The sequence below is a fragment of the Rhea pennata genome, chromosome 1 (genome assembly GCF_028389875.1).
Source record: "Rhea pennata isolate bPtePen1 chromosome 1, bPtePen1.pri, whole genome shotgun sequence".
Lineage (NCBI taxonomy): Eukaryota > Metazoa > Chordata > Aves > Rheiformes > Rheidae > Rhea > Rhea pennata.
This window is the reverse complement of record NC_084663.1, coordinates 131,158,010-131,177,526: the sequence shown is the minus strand read 5'-3', so window position 1 is coordinate 131,177,526 and position 19,517 is coordinate 131,158,010. Positions and strand designations below refer to the sequence as shown.

General features: G+C 37.8%; 1 protein-coding gene across 7 annotated transcripts in view; it reads right to left on the bottom strand.

Moving 5' to 3' along the window:
* ACOT9 (acyl-CoA thioesterase 9) overlaps positions 1-19,517 on the bottom strand; it is a 32,862-nt gene that overhangs the window by 6,741 nt on the left and 6,604 nt on the right. For 2 of the 7 annotated variants that reach the window (XM_062600262.1, XM_062600279.1), the window contains 13 exons: positions 18,790-18,835; positions 14,792-14,962; positions 14,661-14,698; positions 12,531-12,614; positions 11,833-11,936; positions 10,972-11,045; positions 8,594-8,661; positions 7,509-7,620; positions 6,326-6,416; positions 5,738-5,823; positions 4,867-4,954; positions 4,528-4,678; positions 1,324-4,257 (listed from right to left, as the gene is read on the bottom strand). In XM_062600262.1, the coding sequence (XP_062456246.1) occupies positions 4,199-4,257; positions 4,528-4,678; positions 4,867-4,954; positions 5,738-5,823; positions 6,326-6,416; positions 7,509-7,620; positions 8,594-8,661; positions 10,972-11,045; positions 11,833-11,936; positions 12,531-12,614; positions 14,661-14,698; positions 14,792-14,962; positions 18,790-18,835 (1,172 nt within the window). In that variant the 3' untranslated portion in view covers positions 1,324-4,198. Of the gene's footprint in view, positions 1-1,323; positions 4,258-4,527; positions 4,679-4,866; positions 4,955-5,737; positions 5,824-6,325; positions 6,417-7,508; positions 7,621-8,593; positions 8,662-10,971; positions 11,046-11,832; positions 11,937-12,530; positions 12,615-14,660; positions 14,699-14,791; positions 14,963-16,532; positions 16,618-18,789; positions 18,836-19,291; positions 19,350-19,517 lie in introns of those variants that run through there. The other 5 variants (XR_009961235.1, XM_062600286.1, XR_009961236.1 and 2 more) reach the window with 5 other exon arrangements.

Here is a 19,517-nt window from a genome sequence, read left to right as displayed (position 1 = left end):
AGAGAGATGCAACAGCTGGGGAACTTGTCTTTTCGAAAGACAGAAAAGAAAAACTTTCCAGGGCTCCAACTTTTCCCAAACATAATAAAAGCTCTCTTCCAAGCCCACACTACCAGGCCAAAGGCTTTTCTATTCCATGGTGACCACTTAGATCTGACAAACTCTTCAGCAAAGAGGCTCCTTAATATGTATTGTGGAAGGCATGTCTGAAGTGAACAAAACTCCTGGAAAGCAATGAGACTCACAATGTATGCCTTCAACTTCCACTGCCTTTTTAGGCAAAAAACTCACACTCTTGGGATTGCTGTCTCAGCTGTAAAAGAAAAGCTTCATAAAGTGGTGGTATCTGGAGGTGAAAGCCACCTCTACAAGTACAGAGGTTCCACCTTTTGAAAGAAGTGAACCAACCTCCTCGGGGCTGGTGCTCCAGCAAAGCTATCTTACCAAAAACCACCGGCAGATGGTGCCCAAATTGCACGTGGATGTGCTTGAGAAACTTCTGCCTCCAGCTCCTCAGCCAACCAGCTCTGCCAGAGCTGGGGTCTGACCTTCCTGAGATGCAGAGCCCTGATGCTGTTTTACTTGTGTCGCTGTAAAAAGCAGTTCACTTTAAGCAGCATTTAATTCTTGAGGTGATCTGCCAGAGGCCCCGCCACCATCCTGCAGAACACAAAAAGCGTAAGGCCCAGAGAGGGGGGGATTTGTCCCTGCGCCATGACTGCAGTTTCTTACTGAACCATTACCAGATAAAATAAAGGAGCTAACTCGTAAGGAGGAACCAGAATGTGTTACTGAGTACCCCAAGCACCGGTCCCCAGAGCCCCACTCCACTGCTCCAAGAGTCTCCCCTTTCCGCTGTGTAAAAGATACAGAGTAAAGGGCAGAGGCCCAGAAGAGCCTCCAGCCTCCTGGTTAGGATGCCCTGCTGGGACGTGAGACTGCCAGTGGTCACAGCAGCACCAGTGTATTTTATATGCAGATATCATCATTGCACCCTCCCTCGACTATGCCTTCAACAACAGCAATCACCAGCCCCGTGCAGAAATCCTGTACTCAGCCTGCCCCCATCAGCTGCCAGCTGAGACAGCGAGGACTGCCCAAGTCCTGTGTCCCCACTGGGGCTCAGGCCTGGCCAGCCCTGGGCACATGCTCCTGGCTCTCCGAGTCCCCAAGGACCATCAACGACCCTCGCACACCGGCTAATGCTGTCACAGTTTCAGCAACTTCATTCCTACAATGCGTCCTACAATACTCTTAGCTGCAAAAGAATCCTGAAAATTTGAGGAGAGATTACTAAAAATTATTCCAATATTTTGTACTAAGTCATTTTTAATCATTTTATTTTTGACACAAGAAATAAAGACATCCAAAATAAAGCACTATGGGGGGCACTTAGCCCACCTGATCTCACAGAATTCACCTCATACATTACTGTTAACTAAGAGGCTTGGGGTTGCAATCCAGCTGCTGGAATTCCCACTTCTTTGCTGTATTCCAAGACATGATGGGCACAGAAACATTTACTTTCCACTACAGAGCCATAGCCAGTTCCACAGACATGTTAAGCTATAAACAAAAATATTTTCTATTAACACATTTAGCCTTATGTGGTAACGGTTAGTCACTTTATAGCAGCAAGGGGTTGGTCATTAAGTTGCAATATAAACCTAACAATAATTACTATGTTAAAATATTTCAACTCTGAATGTGAAATTTAAGAAAAACTAATTTTATCTTACCCATGAAAGCATACAGTGATGTACATAAACAACATTCCTCAAACACAGATATCCTTGGCCTAGTCTCAAAGACAGAGTCAGCCTGGAGTTACCTTCCAAGATTAAAAATACATGAACACATATTCTATGTCTTTCTTTTTATTACTATACATAGTTTACATAGTTTTTATATATTTTTATATATATATATATATATATATATGTATATGTATATACACACACATACCTATATTCTATATGGCAATACCTACATTTCTATAGTTAACTGTGATTGTTGTACATTCTTAAGACACCATGAACTTTGAAAATACACATCCTTTTAAGAACCTTTGCTAGATTCATTTTCTTCACTGTTTCCAGGGAGTTTTATGTCATGCTTTCCTCCCCACTACATTATCTCTTTTCTTCCTCTCCAAACACTTTCCAAATGGTAACTTTAGAAATTATGATGAATTCATATTTAAATATAACTGGCAGTGGAGGAAGAGTTTGGTACTCGCTTAACTTATAGTTGCTATGCAAAAGTGACCCATGTAGGACCACTGGGCCAATGCTAAAAAACTATAGTCAAAAGTAATAGGTAGTTCTGAAACAGATCTCTCAACTTCCTGCTTCAGTTTGAATACTCCACAGTCATGCACACAGCCAGGGGGTGAAGGTGGGACAGAATTTCAGTTCTTTTTTTTTGTGTGTGACCAGTCAAATATATTCAGCTTCCAAAGAGCACAAAGAGGAAGAAAACAGAAAACACACACGTAGTACATACCCCCAGTTTCGTAACTATTAAAGGAGTATAAGATCATATAGCTGCATCAGTAATGAAGTGTGGCTGAAGAGAGGAACTCTATATAAGGGAGAGGGAGCATGCTATCACTGCAACGCAACAACGTAATCCATATCAAGTAACGCTGTTTCTCCACTGGAAAGCTGTCTAACACATGCAGCAAAATCTTAGAAGGGAAAGGCCAACGTGTTATGCGCCAGCAGAAGGAACGCTCGTTCCCCTGCCGTGAACGGCCATCAGCTTTTACAAGCTATGAACTTCACATCATCATTCTAGTGTCAGAGGAAGCTGCTCCTGATCATGAATTTCTCAAACTTTCCTACTTAGAAATAAAATCTCACTACGTTGCTTTATTTTATTAACCTGTTTCATGTGTCTTTGCTGAGTCACACCAAATCTACCTGCTGCTTCCCCCATTTTGGAGATTTTAAGCCTAAAAGGGACAGCTGAGTTTATTCTCCTGCACTGTAGCACATGATAGTTTAGCCACTTAACCTACTGCTGAGTCTGCTACTCTGGTTTGGGTGTCTTGATCACACAGGACATCTGTCTTGATTTGAAGGTATCAGAGATCCAATTTTGTGGCTGTGACTGTCCTTCACAGATAAACTTGACAACCTTTAGAGTAGTGCAACAGTCATATTCCATTACAGTCTACCCTTAAACAGGAATGGTATAGTTATTCCCCCATAGGAGAATAACAATTCTCTTGCAATTCAGCAGCTGACTTGGGAGATGCTCAACACAGGTTCTCTGGACCCTTGACTCCTGCATCTATCAAACACAACCATTACCATTCTATCAGCATTGTCCTTTCTCTGCTCCCAACCCCAAATAAACCAAAATGTTTCGCTCTACAATGCCCTTTCCCAATCTCAATCAGATCTCCACTCTACAGACCATCATGAATAATTCATTCAGGATCGCACTTGCAGTTACAGCAACAAACAAACAAGTTTTTACAAGAGGTTAGCAGGACTGGCTGTATGCAAACAGAATGCCAGAACAGCCCACCTGGCTATTTTATTTCACTACAAAAACCAGTCTCCTCCCCAGGGAACAGGAAACCATCCAAAACAGAAGCAGCAACAACACTGTAAAATCACAGATGATGGAAAATGCCTGTTTGCATATGCACATACTAATATCTTCTGCACACTCTAATAATTTGTGAGCTTGCTACTGTCCAGATGCTTGTGTCTTTGCTCAAAAACAACAATATCCTGAACCTAATTTACACGTTAATGTAGGTCAAATGGCTTCATCTTCACTTATCTACTTATTGCCCATATTTTTCTGATAGAACTTCTACTCCTTATCAGAGAAACACAAAGGTGAATTACGAAGGGAAATAAGGCAGATGGTGACGAGACAGCAAAGGTGTTAACAAGATCTCTCAAAGCAGACAGACAGAAGCTTTCTAAAGATGGTATTTTTTTTCAGCCTTTTTTCCTATAAGAATCACTGTGTCAAAGTAGAGTTCTAAAAAATTTCCTAGTAGTAGAGAAATACACTTACAAGCAACTACATAAATAGTGCTAAAAAGGATTTTTTTTTTTTTTTTTTTTTTTAAGTACTGCAGGCACCTGTCTGGTAGTCATCTCTGGCAACAGCTCTCTTTCAAAGACAGGACGCTGCTACACCGTTGATGCAGCATTCAAGCATTCAGTGCCTCTTAGATTTCTTTTAAGGTTGCAGTGAAGTGTCGCTTCCCATCTAAATACAACATGGACTCTGAAATAACGTGAAGAAAAGAGACAATACACTAGCAACTAGTATCAATTATGGGCAACTACAGAGAGTGGCAATACTAAAGAGCAATTCAAAATGCATTTGTTTTATCATCAAAGCATACAATACATGTGCTATGCCATGAAATGTTGTTACATTATTCAAATGTCAATAGTTCATCTAGTAAAATGAACAGCACTTCATTATATTCGAATAGAAAGAAAGTCTTCTTTCCTCAGAGTTATAATGAAAATGCATTAATTGGATACTTGCCTCCATATGTTTTGGGGACAACCCGTGGGACCTCCTTTTCTGATATAAATGTAAAATGGAAGATATTGGTTGTATGATGTTCTCTGGTATCTGCATCATAAACCTCACTGTGTACTCGAACCTGGATATAGTTTTTTTCTGTATAACACACCTACATGGTTAAGACAGGAGGTACAATTAGAAATTCAACATTGGCACTGGAAAACTGAAGCGGGCTTTGTTTTAATGTTTAAAAAGAAAAGTCACTCTCTCTCATAATGCACTGTCCATTACTAGTGATTAAGAGTGATAATATGAAGGGTAAGTTTTCCTGCTCTTCAAAAAGAAATCAACTCCTACCTGTGCAGAAAGTAGTAGTAAGGATCCAACCTCAACTGGCCTCTGAAACATAATATCATCAACAGATACGATAAAAGGTCTGGAACCCCTGAGTAAGAAAAAGAGAAATTTGCTCTCAAGAGTAAGTAGGGTGCTTGCAGAAACTGAAGCTACTTCACTGTCAGCCTTTTAAAAGTTTTTTTTTTTTTTTTTTTAGAAAGTAAGTCTCAATCAAATACAAGCCACAGGAATTGCTGAAGAATTATGCCATCACCCTAGACAAAAATAACTGGAGGAAACCTCTCTTATACAAGTACACACTCCTTTAGGACACACTACGGCATCACTATCTTATGACTTAATGCTTGCCAGGCAATCTTCATGCCATTGTTGCTTAGGCCACAGTTGTCCAAGCACTGAGGAAAAACACTCATCTTTCTATCAGGCTATGCACATGCTTACATTAAAGTCATACACAGATCTTTGCTGAATGATGATCTCAGTTACATTTTCTAAGAACAAGCACTTTTTAGAAGTTCAGAAGCCATTACTTTTGTGTGTGTAATGAGAAAATGCAGTACCTGTTAGAACGTTTATTTCATATACTTAGAAGGAAAATGTATCTTTAGAAGTCAATCTCAATAGCTTCGAAAGACAAAACAAAAAGGATGTATTTTCTACTTTTACATGTGATGTTTAAAAATCAAGCTCTAAGGAGAAGATACAAATCTCTGTAAAAATGACAGGTGCACTGTCTAAGCAAAATACTGCTGTGTATTGTCACATTCAATCTAGGTCCTTTCTATTTGGGCTTATATTGGTTAACTTGTTTTTCTGACCTATGTCAGAAACTCATGTTCTGGATTATAAATACTGCAAGTCTGCAACTCACCCACAGCTGCAAGCAGTTGCCCATCCCAGTTCAAATGCTTTCCTCATGAGGAAACCCCCAAAGATCCTGTTGAAGATGTTCCGTTCCTACACGCAGAAACACCACAAACGAACTGCTATATAACATACATTCTTCCCAAAATAGCGTTGAATTCTGCCTAGGAATTTACACTTTTGTCTACAGAATTTAACAGAACACTCAGCATCTGAATATAAAAAGAGCACTACTGAAAAATATCTACAAAAGGCCAAATGGCTGTAACAAGTTCACTTAATAGGAGCTCATTCAACTCATTTGACAATATAAGATCAAAACTCAAAATCAGTCATGAAAAAGAAGCCCAACTTAAACACTTTGCAAAGAAATTTCTTTACACAAAACGAGTACTTTAATAATAAAAGAAAGCAGTGAAAAATCTATTTTTCAGTGTTAATCCATACAGATAATACAAAAATGGCAACAGAAACTCAAATCTAAATAGACAAGGAAGATGGAAGAACCTAAACAGAATAAAGTATTCACTAGTCTTAAAAGACAATTATTAATTCAATGACCATTTTTGTAATTCATTAATATACTTCAAAATACCTGAGGGTGGCAAATCTGTAGGCTCTTCAGCTTTGCATCTTCCATCCATATAGAATTAGGCGGTAAAACACGACTCCGGAAACTTACAGTCCTATGAAAGAGGCAAAAACTTAAAAATCCACAATAGCAGAATTCGACAAGTCAAAAACGCGCAAAAAGGAAATGCTGGCACTAAAAAGAACAAAAATGCTACCACTGAAAGCTATTGCAACAGACCTTGAAGCCTTATCTAAAGAAGTATGTGGATTTGTTACTGTAATCATATAGCCTGCGCTTCTGATCTTTCAAATACTTCTGCTAATGTTCAAGCTTATGTGAACAGTCTCAACTTATGACAGTTGCATGAAAGGGGAGATAAACAGCATCCACAAAGCACATGCTTACTTTTCCAGAAAAGCCTTGTAATGTTTATTAAGTTATAATATGAATTAAAAGCACATATAACAGAGTAACTCAACATTAAACAGGCACACAGTTTGAGGTTTTCAAACCCAGAACAGTGTGAACAAAACATTTGCTAATTCTAATGGAGGGCATGTCTTACTTTGGTAAACAGCTTTGAAATATCAACTACATAATGTTAGTAAGTTAAAGAAATTATAAATTATCCACAAATGCAACAGTATGCTAATATCATTAGGCATTGCTCTACCACCACTGGCACTGGAAGATTTCACAGAAATTTCAACTGGAGAAGCATGTCAACACTATTCTCCCTCAGACAATGTTGTCAGGTGTTATATTTAAAATACATTGCAAGGTTACCTGGTCAAAACATGGCCAATTCCTTCCCTCACAAGTTTTCTAGATATCAGGGCAGAAAACTCTTACACAGTTGCAAGTCACAAAGCTGCAGAAGAGTTCCACTCCCTTCTTCAGTTAAACATCATTAACTTTCTTTCTGAAGATTATTCCAAGCAGCCTGCTCAGCTCGTTGTACTAATGCTGTCACTTTTATCATCCTTGCACAGTTAACACTCTTGGATGTTTATGCCTCTTTTGAGAGGCATAAATGTCACATTTAACTTTGTATCTGTGTTTCAAGGAGAGCATTCAAGAATGTAAATGCTGAAATGGGAAAACAAAATGTCTACGCATCTTCCACTCCGCTCTCCAACTCAAAAGGCACGTTACTTTTCCCTCTCACAAGACTCCAGTTCTCCTCCACCCCTCCCTTTCTTGCCTTGTGTCCAGCGTATTAAGGAATATGTCATGAACAACGTTTCTTTCTTCTGCTGTCGGAGCCATTTTCAGTAAGGAAGCAGTGCTGAAATCAATCCTCTTCATCTTGTTCACTAAAACATTAAAAAAAGAAAAAAATCTTATCAGAGTTCAAAGACAAAACCATTTCACTTGGCTCTGAGGATTTTAACCTGGAACAATCTCTCTTTCCACTTTATTTTCCCGCAAGTTAAAAGGTAAGATTCACAGTCCCACAGTGCTAGACTTGGACTCAAATAGGAATCTGGTTTTTAGAATTGATGGTATCAAAGAAAAAATATGACAGAAGTCCACCATTACCCCCTTAATGTGATAAAAATTCCTTATATATATATACTGTGATATCCACCCCCCCAATAGGGCACTTAAATACCTCCAAAAAGTACAAAAATCATATCAAATAAAAAACCCTATAGAACAGACAAACATCTGTAGGTTTTCCAATGGTACAAGAATGCAAATTTATGATAAAACTCATTACCCTAGGCCACACTGATTAAAACTTCAGAAGATCTGTTGCTCAATTTACACAACCTTTTATTTTTCTGTTTAATTTAACTCCCTGCTTTAAAATTCTAGCTAGGAAAAAAAAAAAAAAAAAAAAAAAAAAAAGTTGGTACTACACACTTTTTCCTCATGCCTGAGTTCCTTTCCAAAGGAAACATGGACATGCAGATAGCGAAGGAGCTGTGATACACTTCAGCAGGCCCACCATGGGGCCAATCCATCAACCAGAACATCAGGAGATCCCACGCTGCAGTCAGGACTGAAATGGAATGAGCACCCTGGAACCAGAAGTATAGGGTGCAGAGTACACCAAAAGTGCCCTTGCCTGTCAGCTTAGCCAAAGAGTTTCCAAGAATGTAGCATCAAGGTTTTAAACTCTCTCTCTTCCATCTCTAGCCCTATTGGCATGTGAGACACAACAAAAATCTGATTTTAAACAAATTAGGAGCATCTATTCATAGCAGAACTTCTGAGGTCTACTTTCCAGCTACTAGGTTGAAGCTGAGTCAGATTTTCATACTGCCAGGAAATACGACATACATTCCCCTTGCTTGAAGATTTCTTCCTCCTCAGGGCTCTCAGGAATTAGTGGATTAACAAACGCTGGCCTATGGATAGGAATTTTTTTAGGTTACAAACTTCACAAGAATTTGTCCTATAAATGTTATGTTATAATATTTTTACTTACACATACAAGATGAAAACACAGACTTCAGATTATATCTTAGAAATAAATGTGTTATTTCGTAATGTGGCTGCTGACAAATGAGTATCATATTAACTTTAATTCTGAAGTTAGGTAAGAGATCCAACCACTATCTAGTATCATTAAGAGTAACCAATACATCTGTGCTTCTTAAAGAGCCAAAACTGTACCCATAGATTATACTGAACATCACTCAAGCAGAAAGCTATGTAGAAACATAGCAAATGAAGATGTGATGATCTAGAACAGTCTAAAATAGATATACAAAACTTGAATGGCAAAACAAAATTCCTTCTGGAATAGAAAGAGCACAGTGCTTTAAGTAGCAAGTGTTTTTACAATCTATACATTCCCTATACAGCCTTATCAACAGCCAAAACCTGTTTACCACATGTAACACTTATCAAAGAAGATGACAGGAAGAGGCTGCCTGGAGTCCCAATTCATATGTTTGTATTATTGCACAAATAAATCCACTCCAGTATAATTACATAAAATTTGATTCTTTCTGTTTGCAAGGCAACTGCTTATTTTCAAAAGCCCTTCTTCCTCATAATTTCCACATATTATTTTTGTATTTTAATCATTCATAGGCATGCTCAGAACAATATATATATATATATGCTCAGCAGATTTGCACATTTGTATGTGTATATGTACATGTATATGTTTGAGAGTATATAAACTTGCATATGTTTATAGATACACACACAAACATGTAAATCTGCTGAGCAGATCCAGCCTAGAACCTTTACTCGGGTCACTGACAAGAAGCATGCTGAGACACTGTTTGCTGGGAACAGCCTGCTCTCTCTCCTGCTTTGCTAGAACTCTGGTTGGGGAATGTTTGAGACCCACTGGCTCCTGCTCCATCACATGACTCATATTCCCTCTCCACAGCTCAGGACATATCAGCATCAGCTCTTCTGCCCATGCCCTAAACTGCTGGGATGCACAACTGCTATGGCTCAAAGCCATACGCCCACATTTTTGTGGTGCTGTATGCAATCTAATTTATCTGGTACCTCTCTGCAATGCCTCTACCTAATACCCTTCAAGACCTCTAGTCTTTCAAAATGCAGCTGGCTTTCATCCATCTGACTTGGAGAAAAGGCAGCAAAGTCTGTATCTATGATACACCTCCATACAGACATGCCCTCAGCTGCCCATTTGTAAAGTATGAGAACATTGCATTGGAGAGTTGCTTGGAGTTACCATCCTTTGTTTTGCTGCATTAGTCAGTCTGCTAGCATGTAATTTGATCAATTTGGTATTATTTTTTTTGCAAAACAAGTCTGCCTCCTCAAAATGGGTATAAGAAAGGTAAATTTCTTTTAAATAATATTGTGCATGAATACAGTGTTAACAAGACGTAAAAATATCTCATTAATCTGAAGGAAACCAAACTAATAACTGCTTTTATTATTATCAGAATAATTATGTCAAGCCAAAACTCCTTCATTAAACAGACCCCTCTTCATTAAATACAAACAATTATTTACATTAGCTAGAAACAGAAAATGGTCTATGACTTTTGCAAGCTATCTGCAGGCAGGTAAGAAAAACAGCTGATTTTTAACAGTGCTGGAATCATGCAAACCAAAACTGAAACTAAGCAGCTTGTTTCTTTAATGACTAGGTGTTAAAGACAGAGTGAAATGAGAAAAATAAGGTAATTCTTTCTTATAATTCTGTGAAAATACTTACCAATCACATATTATTTACATAGCAAGTTTCAGGCTGACAAGATCATTCTGACAACACTTACTATTTTCTATTAAAGAATTAAAGGCATTTTTTACTCAAAGATTACTGGACCATTCGGGTTCAATCTTTCTGTTCCTTAGGACAGGAATCCAATTAATTCTAAACAGTACCACAGACTGAGGTGTGTTTCTAGCTAACTCCTCCAATTCCATGTTCATCAGGCCAGTCATTCAAGCACAGGGATAAATCTAACAAAGAAAAGGGCCAAATCCTAAGACTAACAGCAACTCCTTGTGTCATTTAATTGCTGAATGCAATTCTCTGAAGCTTGCCCCAGAAAAGTAACAAGAAATTAGAGGGACATTTGGCCAAGAGAAAACATCAAGCGTGTCGTTTATCTGTAACTGATGCTATAAAGTTTCTCTATGTACATAGCAAGCTACCACATTTGCCATTTTCACTATAGCAGGAGTTGGAAGAGTATTTCTCTGTTCTACAAAATTACCGTTTGTTTTCAGGATCCCGGGCTACCATGACAAAGGTTGCATCTAACACAGGGCTGTAGTCACCATCATGTAGCTAAGAGAGACAAGAAACAATGATATTCTTAAACTCTAAAACTGTATTAGTGCTTAGTAAACTATCCAGTGGACATCAAACATGCAATCACAGTGTAAACCTGTTCACTTGCTCATTGTCATCCCTCTGAGCTCCCTCAAAATAGATCCAAGGCAAGGAAAGAACAAAACTTAACACACTAGTTTCTGGAATTCTGCAATGTAAAAATTAAACATAGGAATACTAATTAATTACTAGTTTCAGCTAGAAAAATCATCATACTCATTTTCTAAAATTATCCACTTGACCTTTATTCTGAGAAACACCACAACAACTATCTGTTGTTAACAGCAAATTGCCACTAATGCCTGCACTGGGAGGAGTTCAGACAACAAAGGTATAACCTTACCTTCTACATCAGAGACTTCACTCAAGGAGACACACTGAATCATAAAATAATTAGCTGAGTGTTTATCTGAATTGTAGCCAGTAATACTTAAGTAATTAAGTAAACTTACTTAAGTAAGTATACATTAAGTAATACAGTATAAACAATTAAGCATCTATAGTGTATCTGCATTACTCTAAATAAATGACAGAAAAATTAGCAACAAAGGATTCTGCTGATCCTAGAATGTCAGCATTCACTTTGGTCTTGAAACACTAGAGCTATTTCAAGCTATTCAAGACAGTTATCCTAGAAAATTTAATTTAGAAATGCTAACATCATTATTCAGAATCCTTTCTGAAGCACTTTAGAATGTAAAGCACAACTGTCATAAGATGGGGAGAAGTCATAGGAACTAACCTGCAGCATGTGCATCTTCACTTCCATTGAAGTCCTCCCAACCCAGGAAACATTGCCAGTGAATTTGATGTCACAGTCTGGATATATGATCTTTTTGCACAAATCTAAAAGACAAACATTAGAGGTTACTGCAGATAGAGAATCAAGTCTTTCTGTATTAACTGTGAGTGATCTAAGGCTTCTTTGTTTTCTCAATGTGACAACACGCACAAAGACAACCCAGAAAAAGCCAGTCATTGCAAGGGACCACATGCTAGAACAGGAGGAAGAAGTAGGCCAACAGGTGGTAGATGGATGGCAGACCCATAGAAATGCTCAGCGGAACACGTGACATAAGCAAGGCCCAACTCCATCACAAGAGACACTCATTTGCTAATACAACACCGAACACAGAAGTACATGTAGTATAAAAACTCATTTTAAAGGGAAGGGAAATCTGAAATGCCACAAAAGCACCTACAAAGCCCTCTTCCCTCCTCACCCCCATCCAAAGGAAAAAAAAAAAAAAAAAAAAAAAGAAAGAAAAAAAAAAAAAGACAGCACTTATAAGCCAAAACAACATAAAGTGAACTAAGAACTAAACAGGAGAGAGAAGAAGAAATCCTCATTAAGAATCATGCAAAAGCAGTAGCTGTGGAAAGACCAGAAGGTTCAGGCCAACAGATGAAATCATTTCTACCAATCAGATTGTCACTTACTGATTTTATCCACCAGGGCTGTAACTATTGATAAGGGAGACCTTGGCTGCGCTTCCTGCTTTGTGTGAGTGTAGCAAATGAGAACTGTGGAGAGATGAAAAATGGAGTCAGCCTTTAGTTCTCCTACATTTTACCAATATTTCAGTAAAGTGTTATCAAAGCCATCTCTGTGAAACACGAGAGCTACCTGCAAAACACAATCTCAAACAATGGCCTGTAGGGATGCAGATGAATTCCATATTTGCATGTGTGTAACTCATGGGATTGCTATAAAGAAAACTGTTACTCAGCAGCTGTCTAGGCTATATACATATTTACTTACTACAAAGGAAAATTGAGCTTAGCACCTTACCTCAACCCATTGCTCCTTTACTCCCTATCCCGTATTATCTCTTCCCTTTATCCCTGTAGCCCACTCGTCTCAGCTCCTTCACTCCCTTCCTACCTCCTACTCTGATTTTATTCAAGTTGTCCAAAGATACATGGTATCTGAGGACTTATTTTCAAGTACTGATTCCTTTAAAGAGGAGTAGATTAGGTAAGATGTGTCTTAACACATGAAAGCATAGTCAGGTATTTATCACACTATAATTACTACTAGCCAAACCACTATTTAAATTAACTAGCTCTGCTCACAAGAGTACATCCAAGTAAACAAACTCCTTAAAGTACTTTGCTGCAAAGATACTGTCTGCTATTCATGTGATTTTCACTTGATACAGATTTCTGTAATCAAAAGTATTTGTTTGAAGAAAGGAGAGAGATCCATCAAAAAAAATGTGAGATACTTTTTCCCTCCAATTGCTAAAGTCACCACTCTAAAAATGGTTATACACATCAGTTCAGTTTAGTAAGAGTCAGAGTTGGATTTATCAGACTTCTATAACCATGGACAAGTAATTAGAAGTCAATCACATCTTGATGTAGAACGTCTGTCAAGATCACAGTTAGGATTAATTCAAACTGATACATTCCCAGAAGAACTGACTGAAGTTAAATATGATTAAAAACAAAAACAAAGACATTCCGTGCTATATTAGGAAAAATCTAAGATCTTCACAGATCTACAGGGAAGATAAGCAAGGCAGAGAAAGAAGAACAGGCTCATCATTTACCAACAGAGGGCATCCAATAGTTTCAAGACTCCTTTCCTAACTCAGGATGGGAACTGAAAGGCAGTATCTTTCACACCCCAGGAAGAAATACAAGTAACCTAGCTACTTTGTCTATCCCTGATGACATAGGTGACATGCATTCACTTGTTTCTCTGCCCTCCTCAATTTCGGCTATCCAAACTTCTGAAAGGTCTTTCTTTTCTGTCAAAGAAAACGATATGCATTTTCCATCCACAGCTTCCCTTAATAAGCATTTATTTTTTTTGTCAAAAACCTCGACCAAAATGCTCCCAATCAGATACAGAACTTTTATCAAAACAGAAATCATCTTGTGACATTTTAGGAGAAAAACATCTCCAGGTTATATTAACAACCTAGCACTTAACTTAGCTGGAAAATAAAAGACAAAGATCTTGAACTTTTAAATATCATGAATAAATGAACCACAGAGAAAAGGATTAAGAAAGCTAACTCATGAAACAACAGAGTAGTTTCTACTTCTACCCTTAGCACAAATTCCAAAACAGAACTCAAGAATCTATACCAGGTGGCTTTTATTTGATCACAATGGATACATTCTCTCCACACTATACTCTTACTTCTCCTCCAAATGGAATATTAAAATAAATAACTTTCCCCTCACTATCAGCTGTTTTTTTTTAAAGAGTAAAATCATCTGATTTAATTTGAAACAGCTCTCCATGCAATTTTCTCTGACTCAGAACTCAATACAGACTCAAAGTCTAAGTGGATTTCTCAATAAACTATTCTTCTAGCTACTCCTTCACAAAACTGGACAGAGGCAATAAGCTGAAGATATAAGGAGCCATTTTGCTTCTGATAATTCTTCTCATCCTTCCTTTTCTTTCAGCACCAATATCTTCCCCTCCCTCCTTAAAGATAGCACTTGGATGTGATCCTCTCTCTGAAGAATTGTCATAACACCCCAAAAACACTACTCAAACTCAATTTGTCTGCATTATTAATGTATTCATTTCATGAGACAAATACTTACCTCCTAAACTGTCAAGATCTTCAAGAATTCTTCCAAACCTGTAAGATATGGTTTTCTGATATTTAATACCTACCATGATAATACATAAAAGTTAACACTTTTCTGTATATATAACATACTTGCTTTATTACCTGACACTGTTGTGCACATTCAGATACTTTTCTCTTATTTCAGGCTGACTTCCTAACGGTAGGATAACTTCCAAGTAGCTATCTTTCATTCTCCTAGGAGGCAGATCTTCCTGACGTGTTGCCAGTAAAGTATGAAGAGCTTTTCTTTCTTGCATTGCTTGCACATGATCCCTATTAAGAGAAAAAAAAAACACCATTTGAGGTATGACAACAGAACTGAAATCCTACCTGAAGATACCACAGTGAAGATTACTACAGTGAAAGGAAGATATAAAAATAGCAAGACACAACAAGTGTGTCTTGAAAAGAAAGTAAAAAGTACATAATGAGACATGTTATGCAAGACTTTGCAGAGAAGTTTTTAATAAAAGTTTTATTGTATGACTGGTAAGCACATACTTTGCACTAAAGAAATGAGCAAAATTTATCCAATCCTGAATGATAGCAAAATGTTTTCCCTAGAACACAAAATAGTTTAAGAATTTTAATTACATACAATTTAACCTACAGATTTTTGTGCACATTCATATATTCTGTAGCTTCTATATCCTAACTCTTCTTGCCAATTTTTTAAGTCTAATTTCCAGCTTACAAACTCTCCCAAGTAACAAAGGAGACAAATAATATTGACTAGTACTGACCACAGAGATATCTTGTCTGCTAAAACTTGCCATCACCTGCAGATGAATTTTCCCTTTACAGTATCAGTTCATACAGTCTACAGTTGACTAAAGCTAAGAGAAAGAGAAAATGAACCTTCCTATTTTCCTCTCTTTCTGCCCAGCCCTCTTACTCCTATGCAGCTATGGAAAGTAAATATACAGGAAAGGCAACTCTACCCTTTCAGGGGTGCTTTTTTTAGCATTACCAAGTCTGGAGGGGTTGCAGTTTGAACAAGGAAGGGAGGGCCAACTTATCCTCACTTCTTTGCACTCCACCAGCTTGGTTCCCTGCACAGATATTTATGCCATGTAACAATGCTGCCTGCTATTCTTCTACCTGTTCCTTGAAACTTCCCCCCTGGGGTTAGGTTTAGCTCAGCTGGTTAGAGTGTGGTGCTAATAATGCCAAGGCTGTAGGTTCAATCCCCATATGAGCCACTTGTTTGAGGGCTGGACTAGATGATCTCCAGAGGTCCCTTCCAACCTTACCAACTCTATGATTCTATGAAAAGTGCAACCTGACTGAAGAAAGCAAATATTGATAACATCCCCAGAATCAACAACAAAGCATTAATAATCTGAGGGTTACACATGCAAGAGTTCAGGTATAAAGCAAGAGAGTACACAAGATGATCAACTAATTTCATAGAGCAAGAGAAGGCATTAAACACTAAGTAACCAAACTTAATTTTAAATTTGTAATGGATATGTACCATTCATTCACTAGTGGATGCCACATTACTGTGATTTATGTGCCACTGTGTTTAACAGAGCCACTTAAAAAACGATCTATAAGAAAATAACAGAAAAGAAACTTTTCATCAAAAAGGAAATTTGTCTTAAAGTCTTTATTTTGGATGCATTCTTGATATTAGCCATATTTTAAGACAAAGATCTTTTTTTTTTTTTGCTTGGGTTTTATTTCAGCAGAGGAGACATACAAAGGAGTCACACTTCCACGTATTTATACTCCCCTTTTCTGTTCAATAATTTGAGACAAATATGAATAATCCATAATTAAAGAACACAGAGGTTTAGCAGAAAATTTCAAGAATATATTATTATTTAAAAAATATTACCTGAGCAACGTGAATACATTATATTGCAGAGTTCAGAGAAGATGAAATAATAGCTTCCTACTCCAGAGGAATTTTTTTGAAGGTGAGACAGTGTATAGATGTGGAATATACTAGATGACTAAGGAAAAAAATGCAGTCAAAGGTGATGCACCTCTATGCTTTCTTGAAGATTTGTTTTTAAGGCCTTTCAACAAAAGGTTTAAGAGAAATTAGTCAGAAATTAAATCAAAATTTTGTCTAAAAAAAAATAAATAAAAATCCAACTACTTTCTGTTTTCACTAGTGCCATCCTGGTCCCTCTGAGGTAAACAGCAGAGCTGCGCTTTACCTCAGCTTCAGAACGCACTCTTTAATACATAGAAATACTGGGCTCAAGGCAGTTACATTTCTCAACAGATAAATACTTTCCAACACTGCAATGCTTTTATAGTGTAAATCATCATATGAATCTGTCATCAAATTGTACTTGCAAAAAAGTACAGGTCTTCTTACGCAGACTTCTATGGGTGTTATTTTAATGATTTCAACACAGGCCAAACTACTCCATAACCTAGATCCAATAGCTTTACTTAGAAATATCTCATATCCATAGTAAGAATCATTGTGCTATATTCGTAAAGGGGAATGGATTAATTCTTAACCAAGTCAGTACAGAAACAGAGAATGCACAAGAAAAATCACTCGTTTTAATGCAAAATGCCTTTTAAGAGAAATCATAAATCAAAATTTAACTTTAGCAAACTTAACAGTCCCAGGTGTTCCTTCAACCTGTATCTTTCTTATTCTTCACAGTAGTTCAGATGTCTATGAATCAGGCCTTCACAGCCCACATCTAGTTCCCATTTCCAGACCCCTATCAAACTGTTCTGTTGGGTCCTCTTAGTCATTCTGTGGTCTAAACTCACTAAAACACTAGCTGGTCTGTCTGTGTGTATCAATTCTTTGTCAATTCAAGTGACAGAACGTCCCATTACAAGTTGGATCTCAACATCCACATGACTGATCTCTTCCAACTTCCCCACAGATCAAGCTTGTCATTCTCAAGCATGCCCAGCTATGGGCTCCCCAGCTTTACTTCTTCACGGCAGTTGAGGCATACAGTACTCTGCAAACAACTTCCAACACAATTATTCTGCATTTTACACAGCACAAGGGATATACCTATCTAAGGAAAACACTGCTCTGGAAAGCATGTTCCAGAGCCTTCTATGAGTTTCATATCTTCAGATGCTATTCCCACATAGCATGGTTCCCCCCAGCCATTCTTGGCTGCTGGAAAAGCTTTTTTTAAAAATCAACTTTAGAGTGCTTTTCAGCTGACCTATTGAAAATTTCAAGGCCTCTCACTCTTCCTCACTAGGCAAAAATCAGCTTCCCAGGTTCAGGCATTTCCTTCAGCATAACTATCCTACTGTTCAGATAGACATAGATAGATAGGCCAGGACACATTAGACACACAATCCAGGCATGCAGATACCTCTCCTCATTTCCTATCAGTGCACAAAGTGTGAAATAATAGCTCAGCAAAGACAGTCATAAGAATATCAACAGTCAACATAATAGCTATGGAACCAATCAATTTGTAATATATGATTTCCACCGACTTTATACTGACTCAGAACTGTTTACAGCCAGAGGACTATAGTCAGCTCTGACTTATCCAACATACTGGAGGAGAAGTAAAATAACCCAAAACACGGATGATATAAGTTATATGTAAATTAGGCCACAATTAGGTTACAGCGAAGAAAATAAATGCCTTAGATACTCTTGACTAGAGAACAGACCCAAAGCTGAGCATTTTACAAAGGCACATGGGTGCTGCCAAGCCATTCATAATGCAGCCTGCTTCACGCAGACCCAGTCCCATTGCCTCTGAATCCAGGGCAGGATAAATCCACCACACTGATAACCCCCCAAGAGATAAACCAAGAGATGACTGCAGTGTAACATTTTTGGTTGGGCTCTATGGCTCTTAAACTTCCATCAATTTCAAAGCTAACATAGTCTTCTAAGAATCAAAAATATACACTTCATTTCTTCAGTGTTATAGATAAAACTTCTGCTAGAGAAATCTCAGAAATCTGTGGTACAGTAAAAATTCAAAAACCTTTGGTTTGCATCATTTTTTAGCGTTGGCCAGATGCTTTTTTTTCCTCAAGCTAGACAGTAAACATTATCAAATCTCCACTACCACAACCTTGAGCTCCCTCTGGGTTTCACAAACAAAGTGGAATACATTTAATGTACACTGTACCTCCAGTTGGTAGATGCTCCCACTATATCCCTCAATCTGCTTCGCACTGAAACAAAAAAATCAAAGCAAATAAAGCTTAGTTCTGCAAATGATAAATGTGAGATTGCTTGGTGCAAAGAAACACAATCCTCATCCCAGAACAGGAAAATTAAGCAGTCGTGCAAATCGTGGCTTGAAAACAAAAGTTTGGCCAAATTCATTAATTTTGTTAGTAGGCATATCACAATAATGGGTTGAGTAACATGGTTCTGTAGCTTACTGTGTGCAGCCAAGATCAACAAAGAATGCATTTAGAGTGTTTGTTAATGCGATCAAATGCTCATTAACAGCTAAAAAAAGACAACAGATCAAGATCAGATTGAGGAAGTTTGATGTGAAAATATTTCAGGCTAAACACACACTGTGGAGATAACACAGATCATAAAGTCATTAAAAGAACATAAAAGGGAATATTGCAGCTAGGAGACAGGGAATACTAAGAGCACTTCTTAATTAGTCCTACCCATGAAAGGCAGGTAATGTCAGTAGTCCGGCTTTTGCCAGCATGGTTTCATATGCCTTCACACAGGAAATAAATTTTTAGCAGCATCAGACACCACAGTGTTCAGGCAGATCTGTACAGTTGCTTCCAGCACTGTTTTGCACTGTCACAATTAATACTAACCCTGCACAAGGTTTTCTTAAATTTCAAGAACCTGCAGAAGCAATTATTTGACTCTTTCCATGGA